This window comes from Misgurnus anguillicaudatus, unplaced genomic scaffold (assembly GCF_027580225.2).
Source record: "Misgurnus anguillicaudatus unplaced genomic scaffold, ASM2758022v2 HiC_scaffold_34, whole genome shotgun sequence".
Taxonomy (NCBI): domain Eukaryota; kingdom Metazoa; phylum Chordata; class Actinopteri; order Cypriniformes; family Cobitidae; genus Misgurnus; species Misgurnus anguillicaudatus.
The window spans coordinates 5519905-5534014 of NW_027395284.1; the positions used below are offsets into that span (position 1 = coordinate 5519905).

The 14110-nt window shown below is 38.5% G+C and overlaps 2 protein-coding genes across 5 annotated transcripts in view; both read right to left on the reverse strand.

Annotated features, from left to right (window-relative positions):
• Nucleotides 1–6272, reverse strand: part of LOC141363355 (dual specificity protein phosphatase CDC14AB) — a 37801-nt gene extending 31529 nt beyond the window's left edge. The window contains exons 1-3 of one of the 4 annotated variants that reach the window (XM_073866012.1): nt 5851–6272; nt 2649–2739; nt 1839–1914 (exon numbers count right to left, since the gene is read on the reverse strand). In XM_073866012.1, the coding sequence (XP_073722113.1) occupies nt 1839–1914; nt 2649–2739; nt 5851–5944 (261 nt within the window). In that variant the 5' untranslated portion in view covers nt 5945–6272. Of the gene's footprint in view, nt 1–1838; nt 1915–2648; nt 2740–3268; nt 3862–5850 lie in introns of those variants that run through there. The other 3 variants (XM_073866015.1, XM_073866011.1, XM_073866013.1) reach the window with 3 other exon arrangements.
• A 3208-nt stretch (nt 6273–9480) lies between these two features.
• LOC141363361 (RNA 3'-terminal phosphate cyclase-like) lies at nt 9481–13498 on the reverse strand. The gene is made up of 8 exons (XM_073866021.1): nt 13346–13498; nt 13185–13243; nt 12579–12720; nt 12326–12447; nt 12188–12246; nt 11668–11762; nt 11475–11579; nt 9481–10384 (listed from the first exon to the last, which is right to left on the reverse strand). Exons 1-8 carry the CDS (start codon nt 13451–13453, stop codon nt 10286–10288), a joined length of 789 nt encoding a protein of 262 aa, XP_073722122.1. The 5' UTR covers nt 13454–13498; the 3' UTR covers nt 9481–10285.
• Nucleotides 13499–14110: the final 612 nt, after the last annotated feature.

Here is a 14110-nt window from a genome sequence, read left to right on the forward strand (position 1 = left end):
AATTTTTAAACATTTTGTACCTTAAATTTTCACTTAATGGAAGAAAATTTAAGTTGAAAAAACTACCACTAAAAGTAATTTTATCCAACTTTAACATTTTACAGTGCTGTGATTGGTCTGCTTGAACTCCTCCCTCAGGTCCAAAAATCTGTGATGTAGCACGTTGCATTCCTTGCGCTTTCCGACCAAGTTGATATTAAGCGATATTTAACAAATCGGGCTGTAAAAAAGACAATATCTAGCTGCCGCTTCTTCAGCATTTGCCTTTATTTTGTGGGTTACACCAGTTACACGCTAGTCAATACTGCATACTAGCAGCCTTTGAGGCAGTTACCTGGACAAGGATTAAGACTAGTTCTAGACTACAATAAATGTAAGAGCAGTCCAAACTGAAAACAGTGCACTGACATATCTTAAAATACATCAGTACCCTTAAGTTTTGCCTCAAAATGCACACAAGTAATGTTTTAGTAAGGCAGGTTTGTTCAAACTAATTATATTTTCTAATTAAACTAAGGTGTAGTCCTGGTTTAAGGTAATCCCTGTCTGGGAAACCACCCTATAACGTCAACTGTGAACAACGACGCAAATATCAATGAAACCTGACGCATAGTCTACAGCTTAGATGGTACGGCATAGGTCCGATACAGAATTATAATTCAGGCTTTTGCACAGAAAGCAACCCCAGAATGCCTAGCAAGAAGCACAGGATAAAGCTACATCTCAAACTACCCATCTTTAACCAAAGATCCTTTTAAATAGATGTGAAAAGTTTTTAATGTCCAAGAGGGAATAGAAACTGAGGACAAGGACAAACCCCATGTCCCTCCCCCAGCAGTATTTGGACATCTAATCCTCCTTCATAAATCCTTAGGACATGCATAAACAACATGCCAAGCTCAACGCCGATGGCCACTGAATGCCAGAAGGTTGATTCTAATCCCCAACATGTGCTTGCATCTGATAAAAAAATAAGGATTTGGACTTAGATTAGCAATAGTGACAAAATGTAACTCACTTTCTCAGCACACCGCAAGACTGAGAGCTGAGATTGTCTGGTTGAATGGTTAAACTGTGACCTAGTGGGTAAAGTTCAAGACTGAAACTAGAGTTTCGCTGGTTCAATCCATAAGGAGCAGGAAACATGAGCTACCATCATTCCACCCTCGAGTAAAGCAATTAACCTCACGACACTCCAGAGATTGTCTCTGTAAAAGCATCTGGATAACATTTGCTAATGACTACTTGCCAAACTATTGGATCAATACTGGATAACATTTGCTAGATGACTGCTTAAACTTCTGGTGTCTATAGATAACTGAGAGGTTGAATACAAAATTGCACAAAATATCCTGCTTCCTAGAATCCTGACTAAGCATAGTGTACCAAAATCAATCCCTCCTGACAAAGATAAACCAATATTTGGACCTGGTATCTGGTATGGATTCAAACCGATTGCAATGTCCATTAATGTGCTATCAAAGCTTTGAAACAGTTGAGTCAAAGATAAGACAGATGCACGTTTCTACTGACACCAAGCACATGTGATACTCTACTTAGCCTCCGGTAAAAGTTGCTTTTATTTAAAACAAGCACACAAAGATTTCCCCTACGGGCATGGCATTGAAGTGAAACCTAAACAAGACATTTTCTGGCCATGTCATTAAGATTCAGTTCCCATCCTACATTACAAATAAAGGAAATGTCAGCATGTCGGACAGCCCAAAATATCCTCCATGCAGTCGTCGAAGGGGGTGTGGCAACAAATTCTTCACATTTTTTAAATGTAGCAGCTACATTGTGCGCATTCTTCTGTATCGGGCAGGTGCTCGACTCACCTTAAGCTTTTTGTTGAGTTTACAGCAGTACCGGTACAGCATAGCAAGGTTGAGGGGTCCGAAATCTGCATAAAAACTAGAAAAGACAAACACCATACTTACAAAAAAGATCGTACAGAAATGACCATGGAGGGATTATGAACTGAGGGCCAGGGCCCTCGCTCAAAATGTTGTAGGTTCGAATCCCAGGGAACACACCTACTGATAAAATTGACTGTAAATCGTTTTGGTTAAAAGTGCGGCGAGCCAGCCAAATTAATAAATGTTTACGCCTCTAGCTATAAAATGCTCATGGTGGACTGACACCTGGAAACAAGTCTCTGCAGAGATAAAAATTATATATGAAACGCACTTGAACCAGAGACAAGTGAAATAAATAAATTGGTTCCTGTGCCCTCTTTAACTTTCTTTATTGCATTTTTTATGTTTAACATATAAAAATTATGGTATACGCACCGTGGATACAAGGGAACAACGTCGCAACATAATTATTTCACATCATTTAGACAATATATCTCGCAACTCTGATAAGACGATTCTTTGAGGCCTCGCAAGACCATAATCCCTCCTTGGAAGTCAGTCTAAAACAGGGTTTAAATAGCTTTTCAATTAAGTTTTCTGTCAGAAGGCGGAGCAGAACAGCAATTTCATTATTGTCTAATCTTCTCTCAGCAGGAAATTCAAAAATGATTGACAGTTCCATTACTGAGATTCAAAAATTCAAGTCAAGTGGTCGTTATGTAACCGACTTTTGATGTGCTTCCCGCGCCTGCTGAGGATTTAGGCTGTGAGGGCGGGAAAAAAACTCACTTTTCATACACAAACTCCTCATCCGTGCTGAAGTAATGTGTGTTCGCGGTGCTTTTCGGCTTGCTCCTTAAAGTGGCAAAGTAGAGCCGATCTAAAGATGGAGGAAAAGCAAATTAAACATGCTTTTAAAGTTATAAAACAACTAGTAACACTTAAAAGGTAAGTTTTTAATCGTCAGATTAGTGGTTTGGGTTAAATCCTCTGCAATTTCCCTTAAGCAAATTAAAGCGTAGTAACCATGTTTAAGCGGATTGTCATTTGCATCACCATAGTTTCACTACAAATATGGTTCCTGTAATGAGACCAGGCTGAATTTGTGGTTACTATAGTTTCACTACAAATAAAACCACAAAACTATTGATAAACACGTGTTAATTTTCTTAAAAATAAGTTAGTGGAATCATAGTAACGTTAAGTTTGTGTAAACAACAACCACCAGCACAGTTAAACAGTGTATACTGTGGTAAAACAATTATTAATTTTCGTCATTGTTATCCAGTCGTAGTTTAAATGCACTTACGAGCAATGATTTATTTAAGTTAATCGGACTTAGCTTCAAAGAAAAAATTCTCATCATAAGTCAAAGTTTTGCAAACACAGGCCAATAGACGCAAACTCACCTTTAATGAACTCCGATGCACCTATCAAATCGTTATCCTCTGTCATTTTAAATAACGTATTGAGTATCGCTGAATGTTTCAAGTGATTGAGTGTCATCTACGAAAGCTACAAAACGACGTCTTGCTGGTTTAAAAACCTGCTTCCTCCCCACGGATGCAATGCAACTTCTCTCTTAACTGATGGTGCAAATGTGCAGTGTAGTTTTAAGAACAAAAAAGCTCAACGAAATGTTAAAGTAAGGCACCGACGTCGGGTGGCATTCTCCCACGCGTGTTTATAAATATTGATATTGTCTTCTCGATCGGCGAAACCACTAAGTAAACTTCTGTTGTGGTTGTCCAAGCGTCCACGAGAAAACAACTACGGCAACTTATTAATCTCGTAAAATAACCCAACCTGCGTCATCCCAGATCGTCTCCCGCGTAAAAGTGTTTGAATTGCTAGCGTTTGAGATTCATCCCTTGCCTCCAAAGCACCATCCGCCGGGTTATATCTCAGTTTTGGACAGATTTGTGACGCGATTTGCTACACTGGTACTCCGTCGTGCTCAATAGGTGGAAATCTTTCTCGTGCCATGGTCGCGAAGAGTCAAAAGAGAAATCTTAAAGGGACGTCACGTGGTAAGAAGCTGGCCAATCAGAGGCGCTGGAGGATGTTACTGGGGTTAACTCTCAAACGACCAGTTAAAGGACAGGATAGTGGTTTACTCAGTGAAACATCAAGTTCACGTTGTAATTCAATCTTTTCGAGTGCTTTTTCCCCTAAATGCCCCGTTCGTCTTTTTGTGTATGTAATATTGCTGCACATGAATCAATAATATCTATCTATCTATCTATCTATCTATCTATCTATCTATCTACCTGTGTGTCCGTGTGTCTTGTACATTCCGTAGTTTAGTTGCTTGAGCATGGGTTCACATAAATGTATGTTTGTCTGTTATGGTTAAATTTAATAAAAATACATTTTATACTAATTTAAATAAATACTTTAATTTTAATTAAATTTATCAGGATTGCAATTTTATTTCATTTGCTCACAGCATTGTTGAGAACCCAAACACATCAGCTGCCAGACAATCTGAGCTCAAATATCATTGGCCAACATCAGACTTTGTTTATTATGTCTATGTCCATCTGTCTGTCTGTCTGTCTGTCTGTCTGTCTGTTTATCTATCAATGGATCTGTGTCTGTTTATTTATTTATGTATCTTTCTATCTACCTGTTGACCTCTCTAGATATTTCGGTCTGTCTGTCTGTCTGTCTGCCTGAATGTTTATCTATGTCCATCTGTCTATCAATCTATCTATCTATCTGTCTATCTACCTGTTGACCTGTCTGTCTGTCTGTATATCTATCTATGTCCGTCTGTCTATCTATCTGTCTATCTACCTGTTGACCTGTCTGTCTGTCTGTATATCTATCTATGTCCGTCTGTCTATGTATCTGTCTATCTACCTGTTGACCTCTCTACGTATGTCCCTCTGTCTGTCTATCTCTGTCTGTCTGTCTGTCTGTCTATGTATCTGTCTATCTACCTGTTAGCCTCTCTATCTATGTCCCTCTGTCTGTCTGTCTGTCTGTCTGTCTGCCTGTCTGTCTGTCTGTCTGTCTCTGTCTGACTGTTTATCTATGTCCGTCTGTCTGTCTGTCTGTCTGTCTGTCTGTCTGTCTGTCTATCTATCTACAGTATCTATCTATTGTTTGTTTGTCTGTCTGTCTGTCTATGTCCGTCTGTCTATCTATCTATCTATCTATCTATCTATCTATCTATCTATCTATCTATCTATCTATCTATATCTGTCTATCTGTCTATCTATCCATCTGTCCGTCCGTCCGTCAGTCAGTCTGTCTGTCTGTCTGCCTGTCTGTCTGCCTGTCTGTCTATCTACCTGTTGACCTGTCTGTCTGTCTGTCCGTGTGTCTCGTACATTCCATAGTTTAATTGCTTGAGCATGGGTTCACATAAATGTATGTTTGTCTGTAGTGGTTAAATTTAATAAATATAAATTTTATACTAATTTAAATAAATACATTAATTTTCATTTTAATTAAATTTACCAGGATTGCAATTTTATTTCATTTGCTCACAGCATTGTTGAGAACCCAAACACATCAGCTGCCAGACAATCTGAGCTCAAATATCATTGGCCAACATCAGACTCTGTTAGGGTCATCCAAAATAACAGCTGGAGAGATGGCGTATGAGTCACGTCACACTGTGGTCACTCAATGATCGTAAATAGTTAACAATAAACGTATCAGAATGAGTAATATCTCTATAAGGTCTATCAGTAAGATCAGAATGGTCTCTGTATTATTGTTACTTGTAAAGGCAAACAATATGAAACCAAGCATGCAGGATGCTTTGGAGCATTATGCATACAATTTGAATAATATGCAAATGAGTAAACAACACAATGAACTTTCTACTCCTACAGGAACTACTAACAAGATTGTTTTTCTTCGAGTTTAGCATAAAATAAGACTTCTTAGTCTCTAAGGTTTCTTCAAAATCCACGAAACAGCCTTCTTATATTGTTGTTTTATTTTAAGAATATGCTTTAAAGCAAGTCTATCTTACCTCCTATTAGAGAGATCCAGACCTTGTGCACAGCTGGGGCTGACTGGCTCCCTTCACTTTTTTCCTGGGACCTCCAGGATCCAGCGTCTGACATGCCTTCATGAAGGTTTGACAGAACCGGTTTGATGGGACCCACGGCTTCCTCTGTTGCACTGTGTTTGGGACAAATAGTACCTCGTAGAGTAGCTTGTATAGTCTTTGGGGACACAGTGAACCAGTGGAACAAAACGGGTAGGATCTTGTTCGTGCGGCCTACTCGGGTTTCCTCACATGAGGTTGCATTACAGTCCCGGCGAGGTGTGACTTTCAGGTTTCCTCACGTTACTTTTCCAAACGATCGACTCTAATGTGCCGTTTCGTTCCCTGGATATCGATCCAGGTTGAGCTATTTTCATCTTCTGTTATTATGTGCCATATAGTATTTCTGAGCTTTTTCAGGCATGTTAGCTCGACTTTGTTTAGCTAGTGCACACGCTGATTATAAAGACGTCATGACATCATGGAAAAACTAGTGGACGGGAAGCAAACAAGTGAATTACGGGTTTCGTGTGCTGGCTGGCTGTCAGGTGAAAATTAAGAGGACTGTTTTCACTGTGTATCTTGGGGTCGGCCCTTGACACTGTTTTTGAAGTGAAACATGCAGAAGATGCTGAAAAAGCAAAGAATGTGCAGGAACTGAAGTATTTTTCTAAATATCAAACAAAGACTTATGACCAACAATCACAAAACCAGATAACATCATACAGTATTAAGTCATCTCTTCGCACCCCGGTCCCCTAAAAAAAACGAATGACATAAAACAATCTCAAACTTAGAAAGATATTAAATAATACAATGTAATGCTGTTGGTTCTGAGGTTTAATTGCACAGAATTTATGTATTTTAAAAACGTTATAACAATAAAACTGCCTCCCCCCGGCACATCTCACGACCCCAAGTCTGAGAAACACTAAAGAGATTATTTGATTACATCTGCGACAGGAAGGAAGGATGTTGATAATAACCACTCCTACAGTCTGTGGGAAGGTTGCAAAAACATTGAGTCACAGCATGATGCTAAAAAAATCTCGTTAAATTTATCTTAAGGACTTAATAGTGGCAGCAAAATAGGTTAATAGTGGCCAAAAATAATGTCCAACTTTGATCTTCATTCAAATATTTAATAAAGATGCATTAAAATGTTGTATGCATGTTGCATATTTGTGTTTGGACTGGAGTATAAACTGAACCTCAGCTTTGAGATGAGATAAGAAGGCTTAGCAAAAATATTGCACACATGTGCAAAGTTTATAAAGACGTAGACTACAAAATATTGAACAAATATTAATAACAGATGAAATTGTAGCCAATGTTATATGCTTTAGTATATCTGTGAGCTTTTTATATGCTTTTTTTTGTGATTCCCTAAAATGCTTTGGTTTGCCTTTTTGCCAAATTATGTTCTCCAATAAATACATAGTTTAGTGTTTTTACATACCATATATATTTTAAAGGATTAGTCCATTTTCTAAAAAACAATCCAGATAATTTACTAACCACCATGTCATCCAAAATGTTTTTCTTTGTTCAGTCGAGAAGAAAATATGTTTTTTTAGGAAAACATTCCAGGATTTTTCTGATTTTAATGGACTTTGATGGACCCCAATACTTAACAGTTTTAATCTTAGATCTCAAACGAGGCATAAGGGTCTTATCTAGCAAAACGATTGTCATTTTTGGCAAGAAAAATAAAAAATATTAAACCACAACTTGCTGGTCCTGTGATGCGCCAGCGCGACCTCACGTAATACGTCATCACGTCGAGGTCACGGATGACGTATCGAAACTCTGCCCCAGTGTTTACAAGTGTGGAGAAAGAGAACCGTTCCGACGTTGTTGTATGTCGAATGATACTAATTAATGTCTTTGTGTCAGTTTATTGTTTAAAATGGTCTGCACATGTGCGTTTCATATATGTAACACGTGACCTCCGACGTCATTACACAATTACGTGAGGTTGCGCCGGCTCAGAGGAAGACGAGAAGTTGTGGTTTAAAAGTGCATATTTTTTATTTCGCTATCAATATCGTTTCGCTAGATAAGACCCTTATGCTTGGGATCGTTTCCTTTGAAGCTGCGTTGAAACTGCAATTTTAAACTGCATTAAAACTGTTAAGTGTTGGGGTCCATTAAAATGAGAAAAATCCTGGAATGTTTTCCTCAAAAAACATAATTTCTTCTCGACTGAACAAAGAAAGACATCAACATTTTGGATGACATGGTGGTGAGTAAATTATCTGAATTTTTTTTTTTTTTATAAAATGGACTAATCGTTTAAAGATTGCTTTTAATGCCCCCTCAGGTTAGATTCAAATACTGTACAAATTCTCAATCAGGACAATAATTTTGGCTAGTGCACACACATACATTATATAAAACACATATAAAATAAGAGGTTTGCTATGATAACATGACTGATTAAGAGATTTAGGTCACACAGGGGACTACTTTGGGGGGGGGTTAGATGAATCCAGGACTAGGCCTTAGTTATATTAGGACATTTAAGTAGTTTTTACAAACCCCACAAAAAACATTACAGGTGTGCATCTTGAGACAAAACAACAGCATATATGTTAAGATACGTCAATGCAAAGTGTTTTTGAATGAAGGCAGCTCAAATATGCATTTTAATCTGGGACTAGGATAAACCCTGTATGGGTAACCGCCCATATAAGTCACAAGGCGGTTACACATTGGTGTCTTTGATTCATTAGGTTCATGACAGTTGAATCTAATAATAGCATGTATATATGCTCTGACAAACACTTCTGTCAGTTTGGAAATTAATTTTGCTTGGTGATGAGAAAATGACATCTTATCACCAAATTCCAAGTATATGTGTGTTTATTATATTTATGTAATTTGTGACATAAACAGCAATTTAAAATTGGTTGCTATAAAAAACCCAAACCAAACCTCATTACTTTGTGATTATACTTGGTCAGCTGTGTTATCATAGCAGTTAGACATGTATACAAAGGCACAGAGCCATAAATCCCAATGAATTTTATGCAACAACCTTTGTAAAGCAACAGAGCAGCCAAGTGTATTTAACAGTACATTTTAGGTGATATAAAAAATTGATTACATTTTAAAAGCCAATTTTTTTGATCGTGCAGTAGGCCACATCCAAAAACATGTCCTATTCTGCTTTGCTAATGTTTGATTACTCAAGCAACAGATGTACCAGACAGCCAATGACAGACTATTAAATGTGGTTGAGTAACCACACCCACAACCTCCCTGAGGGAAGCTTCTCCTTTTAACAATGTAGATGCGCCCTTTTCCGGACTCCATGCATATTCACGCATCATCACATGGTCTGCCCATTCTCTTCTTCTCCCCCATTGTTCTTGCATCTGCCGGGAGTAATTGTATTGGCCCCGAGCACAAAAGAGCAGAGGGAAGATACTCTGGTTGAATTGGTAACCGCTAACACTTGTAGACCATCTCTAGGGTGCGCTAAATGTGAAGATTTGCATTGTGAGATAAACAAGTACTTGCTTTTAGGAAATCCTGAATGCAACACGACCGACGTATACATAAGAAAGGTCAACAACGGCTGAAAGAAAAGATTCAAGAATACTGAATGTCTATATTTCAATTTATTGTATTTTTTTTTCTCCTGAAAAATATTTTAATGCAAATAACAAAAGGACGTGGTTGCCTGAAGTAGCCAAAAAAAAGTCAAATTAACATCTTCAATTCCATTTTATAAATAACAAACAGTAATAATAATGAACAGCAATGAAATCTTTCATCCGCATGTCATCCTGAAATCAACATTACACAAATACTAACCGCACACAAGTCTATAAAACGACGCTGTGCACTTCAATGGAACAAAAAGTATGGCGGAAAAACGAAATCTGCAACGCGACGTCTTAAATAATTTACGAAAAACAAAGCAGCTACATTAACTTAAGGGGTAGTATAACCTTTTTCTCTGTGTACACACAGTGCACTAAATTTACCAGTGACATACACGTAGATTACTACTTCCATGCGAATTGGTTAAGCAATTGTAAACCACAAAATCGATCGTTGTATCAGAAGCGTTTGATGAAACCTTAAGGCTCGTGTTAGGGTGCGGAAAGCAAATCCGAACGCATTAAAAGTGAATCTGAAATCGCACCGACAGGATACGGCACAAACTGGGCGAGAATATTGCAAAAACGATCCAACGGTAACGTTTCATTGCAGTATAAGGCAATACCCTGAGTAACAAATGTTTTAAGAGGGGGACAGAACAGTTGGCATAGTAATAAGGCAAAAACTAATCATTCATCCTGAGATAACACCAAGATAATGTCAAGCTATCTTTTAAGTTATCCAGTCAGTTACAGTAGTAGTGTCTCTCTGCTACAAGTCCTCCAGCTGATGTCATCCAAGCCGTTTACAAGTTAGAGTTGGTGACACCCGCTCCGTGGCACTCGATAATGTAGGTAGCGTTGTTGGCTTGCTCATCTTCCGCCTTGCGTACAACAAATTTCGCCTTTAAAAACAAACAAAAGGTATAAATTGAGTGCCTGATGCAATATCTAGATCTACAGGGTTCCCACTCAAAGCCAAATTCCCTGATTTTTACTGACTAAAAAGCTAAATTTTCATGACATGTCTGAGATGCAGTCAGCCTTATAATGCCAATAAATGGCTGTTTAGCTGCTATTATCACTTGAAATCAGTGGACGCTTGGACCCGGAAATGGTATTCCTTATGTTACAACTTAAAGGGACACTCCACTTTCCTAGAAAATATGCTCATTTTCCAGCTCCTCTAGAGTTAAACTTTTGATTTAAACCGGTTTGGAATCCATTCAGCTGATCTCCGGGTCTGGCGCTACCATTTTTAGCATAGCTTAGCAAAACCCATTGAATCTGATTAGACCATTAGCATCGCGCTAAAAAATAACCAAATAATCAGTGACTTTGCTGCTGTACCATGGCTGCAGGAGGCGTAGTGATATTACGCACCGCCCGAAAATAGTCCCCTGCCATTGAAAATTACTAAGGGGACTATTTTCGGCTGCTGCATAATATCATTGCGCCTCCTGCAGCCACGTTACAGCTGCAAAGTCCTTGATTATTACGCTAGAATGAGAGTATAGTTCCTAGCCATATCTGCCTAGAAAATCACAACTTTTAATTTTCTTTCGGTCTTAATACACGATGTAACTACAGAAGAGTCAAGTTTTAAATAGGAAAAATATTGAAACTCTTTGGTTATTTTTTAGGGTGATGCTAATGGTCTAATCAGATTCAATGGATTATGCTAAGCTATGCTAAAAGCGGTAGCGCCAGACCAAGAGATCAGCTGAATGGATTCCAAAACGGTTAAAATCAAATGTTGTACTCTAGAGAAGCTGGAAAATGAGTATATTTAAAAAAAAAAGTGGAATGTCCCTTTAACAAGTGGAGTACATTTTGATAAATGCAAACTAAATCCCTGGTATTCCATGACTTGGACAAAAAAATTATAAAATTCCCTCACTTTCAATGTTTGTAATAGGCCTTTCAAAATTCCCTGATATTCCAGAAATTCCAAGCCTTGTGGGAACCCTTGATGTACATAGAGGCCAGACTTACGTTAGTGAGCTGCTCGGCTACGTGGATAGCCGTCTGTGTGTGAAGAGTGATCGGGCCCGTCCGGATTCTGGATGTGCCGTTTGCCAGGGCCATGAAAATAATAAGCTGGAAAAAGAAACGTATAATTTACTCTCCGTGGAAGCGAATTAAGCATGCATTTCATTGTGTTAACATTGTCGAGCGCATTCCTGACCTGGTCTTGCAAAAACTCGTCCACACAACCATTGTGTCTGATGTTCCTTAGCAACATCTCTGCAGCCTCGATGCCAACTTTGTCCGCGTACACACCTGATAATGTAAATAAAATGATCACTTTCAGTTAATTTGTTCAATTTTTACAAATGACAAAAAGAAAACAAAAGCATGCACATTGACCTCACATGGGTGCTCGACTAAAAATCATACTGGAAAACTTTAAGTCAAGTCATTTAAATACTACATTTTGGATATTTTTGGAGCTTTGGTGTGTCGACTTCACTTGTACATTTCCAATTTTAACAATAAACCATCTCATTCATCTAAAATCCAACTAGCAGGGCATGTTTAATATTATGGGCGCAAGAACGTTCCCTGACCTTCTGTACGACATAACCTCAATCACAAACAAACAGGCTTCTCTTTGTGATGTATCGCCCTCTAGTGGCAAAACTAGAACACTGAATTAATTGTTCTGTTACATCTGCTGCCAAAGCTCTGAGCTAGACAACTCTTACCCTTTTTGCCAAGTGATGACCCTGCAAATATGCAGCCGGTGGACGATTCTGCGATTATTCTGCCAGGAGACAAAAACAACATATTAGCACGAATTAAAGTACCTCAAAAAGAGACCATGGTTGAGACCATGTACTCACATAATGCCATTGCCGTTGCCACATGCCTTGTCCTTCTCTTGCAAAGACTGAATGTTGACGTACAGGTCCTTAATCTCTTTTCTGATAGTACGTGTCGCTGCCGTGGACATGTCCTTCGCCAGCTAAACAAATCAATTTAAGTTTATGGGTGCTCAAATCAGCAATTTCGATAAAAACAGAAATGTCTTTGTTCCAGAGCTTTTTTCAGGGTCAGTTATGAATATAAGAGATAGCAAAAATAGTTATCACGTACCTTGAATGGCAAAACTCCAGCCACGAATGCCCTGCCGTAGATTTTGGTGATGGTTCCTCTTTCGGTCATGTTTATAGGACTGAGTTCCTTGACAGGGTTCACCTTGACCACAACCTCTCCACCTCCTTTAGGATAGTAACCTCTGTTTTTAAAAATAAATACATTTTCGATTTAGTTTTTAAAAAAATCTGACTTTTTCCATGTTTAAATGCTACTTTTTCCATGTTTAAATGCTATAATTGGGTCCCCAGTGCTTCTATCAACAAAGAAAATGTGAAAAAGACCAACCCAGTAACTTAGTTTTGGTAAACAATTCTCTGCAAGCATGTGAAAAAATAGGTATTTGAAATTTAGCTCCCCTTGTGATGTCAGAAGGGGATATAATACCGGCCCTTAATCTGTGCTATTCAACCACAGCACTACTATTTAGTGCAGAGACTCATTTGCATTTAAAAGGACACACCCATAAATTGCTCACCCCTACAAAGAGGCAATTTTAACATGTTATTATAAATTATCTATATGGTATTTTGAGCTAAAACTTAGCAGGCGCATTCTGGGGACACCAAAGATTTATTTAACATTTTAAGTCCTGTTCTGGTTTACCTCATTCTTAAATCGCAGTCAAACTGAACCCCAAATCTCTCTGCTATCGGTTTAAAGACCTAAAAGAAATTCAAACAGATCTCATTGGATGATGCAAAAACGAAGATAATAATTAAATGGTCAAGCTTGTAAGTCTGATTCTGCCCAGGGTTTCTTCCTACCTTTATTGTGTAATCGATCTGAGGTGCCATTTCAGCATTGGTTCCTCCTTTTAAGCACAACTCAGATGGACCCTGAGCAAACAAGGCACAGGGCAGAGATATCTGCATCAGCAGCCCAACACTTCTACATGGACAAAAAATAAAGGTTTGAAGATGTCTGTTTTTGTGAAGAATCACGTGCGCCTCTAAATGTAACTTTGTTGATTTAAGATCAGTAGCTGCGTTTCCATTTGCGCAAAACTTTAGCCATATTTTCTAAATGTCGAAAAAAAACTATTGCGAAATGACGACATTTCCATTAACCGATGATATGCGACTGAAACATAGTTTTTCCTCTCGCGTTAAGTCATTCCAAACATCATGTTGACTGATGTTGGTAGATTAAAGGGCTCGTTATAGTTGCGCGTAGGTCCTACGGCGTAGCCGCGACATCGTAGGTTCTGTGTCGGTTTTCATTTATACCGCTGGTAGGCAGTATCCACGCGTGTAACCACAGTAGCAGCACGACCGTCAAAGAAGCAGCAGCTTGGCAAGTTAACCCAAAAACAAAAAAGAAACAGCAGCTTGTTGTGTCTTATTTGAGAAGACCAGCAATGATGGAAGAAATTAACAGCGACTTTTGTTGCAGTTTGAGTTAAATCCTCAACTTAGCTCATCTTTGTTTTCACAGTCGCAAACGTAAATACCTATGACGCAGTTTTTTTACCTGACAGGAGGGGGTTCTGGTGGACCAATCACAGTACTTGCGGTCCGCGTAGAACTGAC